The sequence below is a fragment of the Elephantulus edwardii genome, unplaced genomic scaffold (assembly GCF_000299155.1).
Source record: "Elephantulus edwardii isolate Elephantulus edwardi_28Jun2011 unplaced genomic scaffold, EleEdw1.0 scaffold00024, whole genome shotgun sequence".
NCBI classification, from domain to species: Eukaryota; Metazoa; Chordata; class Mammalia; order Macroscelidea; family Macroscelididae; genus Elephantulus; species Elephantulus edwardii.
In genome coordinates this window covers 4,126,712-4,137,040 of record NW_006399774.1, presented here as the reverse complement: position 1 = coordinate 4,137,040, position 10,329 = coordinate 4,126,712, and the positions used below count along the sequence as shown (strand labels likewise).

Sequence of the window (10,329 nt, the reverse complement as noted above, 5' to 3'; positions counted from 1 at the left end):
GGAATGGCCAGATTCTGCAAAGGTGCGTTTTCTGGTTTGGAGTTGAGACTAGGGTGTGGCTGTTGCTTGCAATAGGGTGTGAGCTGATTGGATTTGGTTTTGTATCTAAAAAGTTTTTTGGCCACCAGTCTGGGGCTATTTCTAGGATAGGAAGATCAGTGGAACAGCCAAATTCTGCAAAGGTGTGTTTTCTAGTTTTTGTGGATCTCCTGAATAAAACTGGCTTAGAAGCAGGAGTGGCATCCACTTCCAAAAAAAAAAAGAAAAGAAAAGCTTGCCTTCAGAAACTCTATGAACTTGGAGAAAAAAATGAAAGTTTTGTGTTCAAGACTTTCATTCATAGGGTCACTATGGGTTGTCTATGACCTACGACCCTTATCAACAACAATATTTAGAGCAAGCACTGTTATGCTATTGTGTTGTTTAAGAAAAAAGCTCATTAAGGTTGAGTCAAAACCAATTAATGATGACCCTTCGGCAGGTTTTCACAGGCTGTAATTTACACAGGAAGAGACTGGTCAACTTTCTCCCGTGGATCTGTTGGTGGGTTGAAACCACTAGAGAAGCCTTGTTTTTGGATTAACAGTTTAAGGTACAGCTCTAGACCCCCCTGTGTGATTATTAGTCACCGTTAAGTGACTCTGCCTCACAGTGGCCTTATTTATAACAGAGTAAAATGTTCTGTTATCGGGTTTAGTACCATTTTCATTATTATTATGTTTCAGTCTATTGTTGTGGCGATTGTGTCAATCCAACGCAATAAGTATTTAAGATCTTCCTTTTTGTTGATTCTTTGATTCGACCCCTGCCTGGGATGTCCTTTTTCAGGGATTGGTCTTTCCAAGCAAGGTGTCCAAAGTAAATAAATTGAAGTCTTACCATTGTAGCTTCTAAGAAACAGTCTAGTTGCATTTCTACTAAAAATAGAGATGTTTGTTCCTCTTTTAATCTTGTTGTGTTGTTGATTGCTGTTGAGTCAAGCACAACTCATAGTGGCCCTATGAATAAAAGACCTGAAGCCTTTCTAGAACTATCTTAGTTTCTCTTCATAGAGTTTCCAGAAGCATATTGTTCAGGAAGTGGATGCCTCTTCTACTTCCAAACCTGTCTTAAACTGGGAGCTCCACCAAACACTGTCCACCATGGATAGCTGTGATGCCGTTTGACACCCCAGTGGTACAATGGTGTTTTTTTTTTCCCATTGCTCAACTTTCACATGTGTATAAGGCAATTGGAAAAGTAATGGTAACTGTCAGTCTTAACCCTCTTCATTAAATGTCATCTTTGCTTTTTCAACTTTAAAGAGATTGAAGTAGAATTGTCTGACACAATGAATGATTGGACTTCTTGACCGCTACTTTTGTGGACACTGATTTTTGATCCAGGTGGTATTAAAATGTTATCAACTTCAATTTTTCTCCATTTATCGTGATATTTGTTGGTCCAATTCTGAGGATTTGTTTCTCTTTAGTTTCAAGTGCATACTGAAGGCTGTAATCCTTGATACTTATCAGTAAATGCTTCACATTTCCTTCATTTTGTGAAAGTACAATTATCATATGCATGTTGCAGGTTAACATGTTTTCCTCTAATCCTGTGTTCTCCTTTATATAGTCCAGCTTCTTGGCTTACTTGTTTAGTACTGTAAGAACATTATCATCAGTATGGAAATGGAAGCATCTGTCCTTCTCTAACTCCACAAAGGGGAAGAATACCCATCCACAACATCTATGGCACAAAACTCCTATGTGGACATACTCTCAAGGTCTCTCACCTTCTTCTTTCAGCTCTAACATCAAGAATCCCTCCCATAGTGAGTCTGTTAATGTTTCTATGGCCACACAGAACTCTGAAAGAATACTTATAATTATGGGATTTATTAGGAAAGTAAAATGTTAGGGAGCACTGGTGGCCTAGTTGCAAGAAGCTGTGTTGCAATCCTGAAGGCCTACAGTTCTAATCCACCAGCTGCTCCATGAAAGAAAGATAAGCAGTCTCTTCCTGTGAGATTTAACTGCCTTTGAAAACTTGACAGAGGGTCAGTTATGGGATGGTTCCAATTGACGACAATCAACAGCACCACTCAGTCATGTAGTGAAACCTTAAGTCAGTGGCTAGGCAAGCCATACTGAAAAAATCATTATAATACAAGTATAAGATTCTCACCACTGGACCAACTGGCAGCTTCATGAAGACAGACGAGAGATTGAGTTTGTTAATAACTTTGGCTTACTTGGTTCCACAATCAACACTCTTAACACCAGCAGTCAGGAGATCAAAAGACAAATTGCACTGGAAAAGTCTGCTGTCAGAGACCTCTCCAGAGTACTGAAGAGCAATGATATCAGTCTGGAGACTAAGGTGCACCTGATCCAGGCCATGGTCTTTGCAATTACTTGCTATGCATCAGAGAGCTGGATAATAATTAAAGATGATAGAAGAAGGATCGATGCCTTTGAGTTGTGGTACTGAGAAGAGTGTTGGACATACGGTGGACTGCCAGGAGAACAAACAGGTCTGTCCAGGAGAGAGTGAAAACAGGATCCTCCCTGGAGACAAAGGTATTGAAGCTTTGGGCACATGGCCAGGAAGGACCAGTCCTTGAAGAAGGACATCATGCTCGGAAGGGTGGAGGGACAGCGCAAGAGAGGAAGGCCCAGGATGAGATGGATTGACTCAGTGACTGGCGAAATGAGATTAGATCTGTTGGAGATGATGACATTGCTTCAGGATGGGGCAGGGTTCATAGCTGATGTTGCAGGTGACTCAATGACACTGAACAACAACATACAGATTGAATAAGTATGGTAAAAGCATATAGTCCTGCTGTGTGCCTATCCCTCTTTTAAACCGTGTATCAAAGGATACTCTTTTTCTGGTGGGAATGACTGCCTCTTGGACCATGCACAGGTTTTTCATGAGCACAACTAATGTTTTGAGATCATGTTAGATGCTTGAGAAAGAATTCTAGTAAATCCATAGTTAATTAATTCAGAATTTCTTCAGCAGATTTAGCGTTTCACACCTCCTTAATCCCTGGAAAACACTAAAACCACAAGGGACTTTTATTTATCAGAGGTTTATGGTATCAATAGTCTCTAAAGCAATGAATACCAGGTCCAAGTACTATTGTAGCTAAAGGATGATTGAATTAGTTTTCTATTGTTGCTGTAGTAAATTACTGCAAACCTAGTGGTTTAGAAGAAATCCCTGAGAGGCTGTCATGTTTACAAGTGTGTTTCATCTACCAGTGAGCACTTCAGCAGGCAACACACTACTCTTCCAGGACTCCTACAATCTGTTCTTTTTTTTGCTAATTTTGTGTCTAGTGGTTGAGTGATTAACTATTCATTTCTGCCATCCAGGGCAATGTTATCTAAAAGCTGTGAGGCCTGTTTCAGTGCTTATCACAGGAGCTATTTTCTACAGATAAGCTTTCTCTCCTCATCCTATATTTAGTAATTCAAACTGTGGCTTATGAAATTGAGCAAAGCTTTGTGGTATTAAAACTGCTTAACTAAAAGTACCCCAACAACAACAAAAGCAACCAAAAACCAAACAAAAACCTCTTCACTAATGGTTACAGGAGCTCCTAATGGCAAGAAACTGCACTGCAATAACAAAAGTATGTGGTTCGAGGCCACCGGCTGTGAAATCTCCTCCCACGTGATTAACACCACTGAAAACCCGCCTGAGGGTCAGCCATGGGTCAGTTCCTCCGGCTCCAAGGTACTCAACATCAGCAATGGGTTAGGTTTAACTAAGACTTCCTTTGACAAGCTTCAAGCCTTTTTGGTGAAAATTTAAATTCTGTAATCTGAAATTAAAACAAAAAACCTATACAAATATATTTTTCCTTGTTTTGTTTTGGTTTTCTTGTGATGTCTTGTGCTATTTTACATTAATTGAACCCTGGTTTTTAGTTGTTGTTATGTGCCTTTGAGTCTCCCATGACTCTTAGCAAACCTATACACAGTTGCTCTGAACCCTGTCCTGTCCTACACCAATTTCACTGTCTCCAACACACCTGTCCTCATAGTCCCAGTTACTGTGTCAATCCACTTCATCCAGGACCATCTTCTTTTGCATTGTCCCTTTACCTTTTCCAGAACTGGTCCCTCCTGGCAACATGCACAAAGTATGTGAGACAGAGTTTCAAAATCAATGCAGCAACTTGGTTTCACCCCCTCCAAGACAGACCTGTTTGCTCTCTTGACAGTCCACGGTATGTTCAATACTCTGTTCCAGCACCACAACTCAAAGGCATGAATTTAGCTTCTATGATCCTTAATCACTGTCCATTGTTTCTCTCTCTTGTAAATGACTGTGAGTATAGGACCAGCCGGAGAGATGTGTGCTCTATCTAGTCAAAAGACGTACCCTTTCCCCCTTTCCTGTCTGCCTATTCACCCATCCTACCACTCTGAAGGCAGGTTTGAGGGCTTGGATTCTAGCTACACTCTCAGATCAAGGGAAGGGCTTGAACCCTTAGAGGTGAGGAGTAAGTTGGGAGAGGCGGCTATTCCTAAGGGCTTTGTGGGACAGAATTCTTTTACTTCTGAACTTGCATAAAAAGTTTTTTGTTTATTGTGTGTTTGAAGTCACTATTATTTAGGATTCTTCCATGCAGCCAAACATAATCCTATTTCCAATACCATGCAAGTTACTTAGTGCTTAGAACTTAGGACATGTTTTTTAAAAATAAAAAAAGAACAATGCAAAATATCTGCAATGATAATCAAATGTCTTTATTTTCTACAATTAACTTCTTACAATTGTATTGAAAAAATAGTGTCTTCAAATGTTCTTTCACTGTAAGGACGCCGACATGACCACAGATGTACTCTGAGAGAATGTGGGAGAAAAAACAACTAAAACACTTCTCACTACTTATTACTCAAAAACAAGAGATCCATTCCGGTTTTGTTTTACACAGACACACACACTGAAAGGGAAGACCCATGTGACCGAATTAGAAGCCCTTTTCCTTAGCAAAAATAATAGAGCAGAAAAGAGATATTGGTAATTAGTGATCCCATCTGAGAGATTTCTAATCCCATTTGAAATAAAGACACCTCAAAGTGTGGGAAAGTCCAACACATTGGGAAAATCTCCTCTTTGAACAATGTGTTTTTATGACTGTTGGTATTCTCTTAGATGTGAGATTCAGTCAGCATAGTATTCTGTCTGCTTAATATTCAAGTTTTGACACACTGATTACCCGCTCTACTCTTTTGAATGGATAAGTACAGTCTATAAATAAACACATCCACTTTGTTCTATTATTCCCCTTCCAGCACGCCTCACACCATTGGAATCAACCTAGAATCTACTTATCGTTAAATAAATTTTCGTTAGAAAGATACACAGCATGTGAAATTACAGAACTTTTATGAGTTAAAGATCATTTTAGAACTCTAAAATAATATTTACAGTGTAAACATCACAGTTATTACAGTAGAAGAAAATAAACCACAATATTCACAACACAGTATACTTTATTTGGTTTGGATACTGAAATTGGTTTCTTGAATACTTATGTAGAACTCAAAATATAATCACTTTATCATTTTCTTTCAAGATTTCTGGAAAAAAAAGAAGAATTGGTACATTAAGCATCCAATATTTTTTATTCACATCTTCGCATCAATCATTCATCGTCTCATTTGACAACAAACTACTTCTGCTTGTCCTCTGTGTTATCAAGTGAATACCTTCTAAAAGACTGGTTTTCAAGAAAGTAACTGAAATGTGAAGGGTCTCATGAACTGACTATGACTAATGATCTATTTGAAATTTCTTCTAATAGATTTTCAGTTAAAAGTTTAAAAAATTGTCCAAAGCCATCCTTTGAAAGAGAAGAGGGAAAATAAAAATATTGCATAACACTGCTATTATAAAATAGAACAGAGAGGGGTGAGGTGGGCAGAGAATGAGAAAAGAGTGGATAAATAAGGAACACTGAAGTAGAACAGGTGAAGGGAAGAACTGTCTGAAAGGAAGATTTGATTAGGCATTGCACATATGACTCGACAGCACATAGCAACAACAACAATAATTATACATATGAAACAATCTGGAACAAGGATGCCTTGCTGGGTGGGCTGGGGGAGGGATGCAGGGAGGGGGAGAAGAAGACGTGCAAAAAAAAGAAAATATAAATAAAGGCATAGAGAAGAATGGGGGGAAAGAATGAAAACTCACAAATGAACTTACATTGTCAAAAAGCATGAACACTCTCCATTAATATTTAAACCACCACATCATCGTTTTTAGGGAGCTCTGGTGGCCTAATGGTAAGAAACTGCACTGCAACCCCAAACGTGTGCCACCGGAAGCCACCAGCTGCTCTACAGGAGAAGGATGGGCAATTTCCTGTCGTGTAATTCTGAAAACCCGCTGGAGGGTCAACTATGAGTCCGTTCTGACTCAACAGCACACACTAACATCATCATAATTTTAATGTAAAGAAAGATTCTCCTGATAAGTATTCTTTTCAAGAAACTATTTTAAATTTTCTTCTTTGAGGAAAGGTATTTGTTTCTCTAAAACATTTGTACATAATAACATTAGCATGCGCAGCCAATGTCCCAAGACCTCCCTTAGAGAAGAAGGGGTCATCGGTGGGCAAAGGCAATCAGGCAGCTGTGTTCACAGTCAACTAGTCAATTTTTGATGACTTTCATACAAACCTTGATATTTAAGAATTCAGACAAAACCATGAATTGTCTTCAGTCTGAAAATGAAACTCATTTATCTCCTTGACCTTATTAGGAGTCAGAATCTGGCCTAAAAAGTATTATGGAAACACAGCTGTATCCATTCCTTTATATATCTTAGCTATGGCCACTTTCATACTATATTTGCAGAATTGGTTTACTGTAGCACAGAGGATACAGCCCACAAAGCCCAAAATATTTACTCTGCAGTCCTTTAGAGAAAGAGTTTGCCAACCTTGAATACAGTCATGGCAAGAATTTCTTTTAAGCATTTAGCAACTATTATAAATAGGTTGAGGGGGAAGCAGCTAATGTGAAAGTTAATCTAAAATTACTTGAGGGATAATTGTGTCTTATACCCATGTTTATATAAAAGCAGCCTTAATAACAAGCACATGACATCACAATGGGGGAGGGGGAAATCCTCTTACTATTGTTTTCATTACTCAAAACATATTTTTACCCTGAGTGTTATTAAGGCCATTATATGTCATTGTCGGTCAAACCAGATTTGACTTTTGTTGCAAGTGGTTTTTGTTTCAAGGGTTACACTTAGAACTGAGTGTTTTATATTTTCATGATGGCGAGGCATGCTGTATTGACAATGCAACTCCCTGTTCTTAAATTAAGTGAGATGATAACAGTCAACTGTAGGGCTAAACTCTCATAAAATAAAAGAAGTCAGGTCACTTTGTTTTACATTGTAACACCAGAATATATATCTAAGTCACCTAAGAAAACCATTCATAATCCAAACTGCTCATTGGGAGACTTTCCTCTTAGGTGATCTGAACATTACAAGGACAATTTTAAGATCGCCAACGAATCAGGGTCCACTTTAAGTAGAATTGTACTTCTTAGATGATATATCTTCATAAAAAATTATTTAAGCTTAAAATTTTTCATCATATAGCTCTTACTGACTTGGATTAGTAGGTAGATATTAATTATTGTAAGAAGACAGCAGGAATACACAGATGTACCCACCACCGGAAGTTGTCAATAGTTTTGCTCCATGGGGTATTTTCATCATTTCTCTAACTCTTCAACAAAGTCAGGGGTTTCTCCTTCACTGCTGTGAACCAGAAAAAGGATATTGAATGTGTTGTGCTTCATAAGAGAAAGTCAAACAATTAGTAGCAACTCCAAAGGGATAGAGCGTTTCTGTTAGAGAATAGGGAACAACTTAGAGAGTATGAATGGTTATGTAACTCGAAGAATGCAATCACTGAAAGGTGCATGTACAAACTGCTGGCTTGGTGTATGTTTTGCTGTGAATATTCTCAACATGGACAACAACGACAAATATATATATTACAAACAACAGTAGTGAAAATCTCCATATATTTTTTTGTGTGCGTGCATATGTACAAATAAACAGTTATGTGTGATGTTCATTGTTCTCTGTAAAGTACATTTTGGGCAAAAATATGTCCTCTGATGCTAGTGGATATTATTTTGTTGTTGTGAGCCATCGAGTCAGAATCAACCCATAGCTCACCCTCCATGGTGTTTTCAGAGGTGGTAAATTGCATGGGAGGAGAATGTGCATCCTTCTCCCACAGAGATCTGGTGGATTCAAACCAAATGGATATTAGAGAAGAGCATATTATTATGTGTAAATTACTATCTAATTCTAGAGGTTCAAAGTAATTCTTATAGAATTATAATTTGGTGGGATAAGAGAGTCCTTGTCGCTGATTTTCTCATCTAAACAAAATTCTTCTGAATGCTCATAGCTGAAACAAAAGCAATAGGACTATAAGAGAGTTACCTTAAGGTCTTAGGTTTCCTATTCCAGTATATACATATCGTAGAGAGAGAGGCATTTTATAGAACCCAAAATTATAAAAATCACTCATAGTTTCAGTTGGTAAAATAAGTGTATTGAATGTGCATGAGGAGTTGACAGGAGACTTCAAAGTTTCCCTATATTATCAAATTCCAATTTGACTGCACTTTTCCCTCTTTTGTTATTTTTTTTTTATTTTTATAAAATATGTCCCCAGATGCAGACTGAATGTGTCTATAGCCATCAGTCTCAGGCAAAGCAGGATGTTAGGATCAAGTGTATTTGAGCTATCACCCTGTCTAGGGCTCAACCCAGAGACACGGTTAACCACAAGGTTGGGAGCTCAAATCCACCAGCTTCTCCTCCAGTGAAAGATAGGCTTCCCTTAATATTTACAATCTCAAAACCTGATGGATAATTGCCACGGGTGAGGATAAATGTAATGATAATGAGTTTGGGTTTTGTCTTGTTTTTTGACTTGAGTAATGCCCAGATATAGTGTTTTTTACATTCTCCAAGTCATCTACTATGAAACAAGGTTAAAGATAACTGTTCCACATAGCATGTGGACATATGGAGCCCAAGTATGTCTATGCATAGAGTGCAAAGTAAGTTTATATGCAGAGCTCTATTTTGAAAGTCACAGAACATTTCTTATTTGATAAATTGTCTTTACCTCCTCTTCCCATTCAGAATTGAATTCAGGTACTTCTTCACCGCCATTTGTTTTCTGAGACGGGTGTAGTTGTCCGTGAAGACTGCATCAGAATGTCGTTTGATTGGTGTATTGTCTTCTGAGATGTTACTGCTACAGAACATGGTAAGAGGAAATCAAAGGAATTTAACAAAGGTACCAATGTTCCTCATACTTTGAAATTCTATACAAAAAAATTCTAGCCCAGTTCCTTTCTTGTTATTAAAAAAAAAAAACCCAACCAAACATGAAATGGAAAATACACTGAGTCAAAAGCTAGAGGAATGAGAAATAATGTGGTAAAGTTTTGCATATGCTAGGACTGTCTTAAAGCATATTCTGTATCTAAATAAATAACAGAATAAATAAATAACCAGATACTTGCTGCTACGTCCTACCATAGGAAGTTAAAGTTCTTTAAAAATAAAAGGGTGCTTTGGAAGCTATGCCTCTCTGCCAAGTGCCACTTAAATATCCTAATGACGCAGCTTTTGACAAGAGAAAAATACCTTCACCTTCCTTGCTTTGAACACGAAATACAAAAACAAGTCTTACAGTTGATCTGAAAATTGTCTTTCAGTTTTCACTATGTTTTACTTATTCTCTAATGTCTCTGGTTCGATTTGATGGCCAAATTGTTAGTTAAAAGTATTTAAGAAAAATTAAGTTGTGTCCGGAGGCACTATGATATTACCAGAAAGACTTATTTTCTTAATCTATATGTATGGTATATTTTACTTATGAAAATAATTTATTTTTATTTAGGTAAATCAAATATTACATAAAGATTATCAGTTTTTAAGCTTAAATTATTTATAGTAAAAAAATCCATCAATTTACACATTAAGTAATGATAATGCTTTTGATAAAAGTCATAAATTCCCCTTACCTAACTCGTTTCCCAATCAGGGACTCAAGGTATTTTTTGGCAGAAAGTTGGCCCAAGAGTCTGCTGTAGTCACTGGTAAAAACTCCATCAGCATGTCTTGCATTTCTAAGACAAAGAACAAAATATAGTTACTATTTTGTAAACCATTTCTACAATAGAATCTTGATCATTAAATGAAAAGGAACTTAGCTTATCATGAAAGCTGCCCAAGTTAAAAAATTTCCTAAAACATAAT

General features: G+C 37.4%; 1 protein-coding gene across 2 annotated transcripts in view; it reads right to left on the bottom strand.

Annotated features, from left to right (window-relative positions):
• Positions 1–7,736: 7,736 nt before the first annotated feature.
• The window catches only part of VIP (vasoactive intestinal peptide), a 6,278-nt gene continuing 3,685 nt past the window's right edge, over positions 7,737–10,329 (bottom strand). Inside the window, exons 3-5 of one of the 2 annotated variants that reach the window (XM_006882745.1) lie at positions 10,095–10,199; positions 9,188–9,319; positions 7,737–7,794 (exon numbers count right to left, since the gene is read on the bottom strand). In XM_006882745.1, the coding sequence (XP_006882807.1) occupies positions 7,749–7,794; positions 9,188–9,319; positions 10,095–10,199 (283 nt within the window). In that variant the 3' untranslated portion in view covers positions 7,737–7,748. The remainder of the gene's footprint in view (positions 7,795–9,187; positions 9,320–10,094; positions 10,200–10,329) is intronic. The other variant, XM_006882746.1, reaches the window with a different exon arrangement.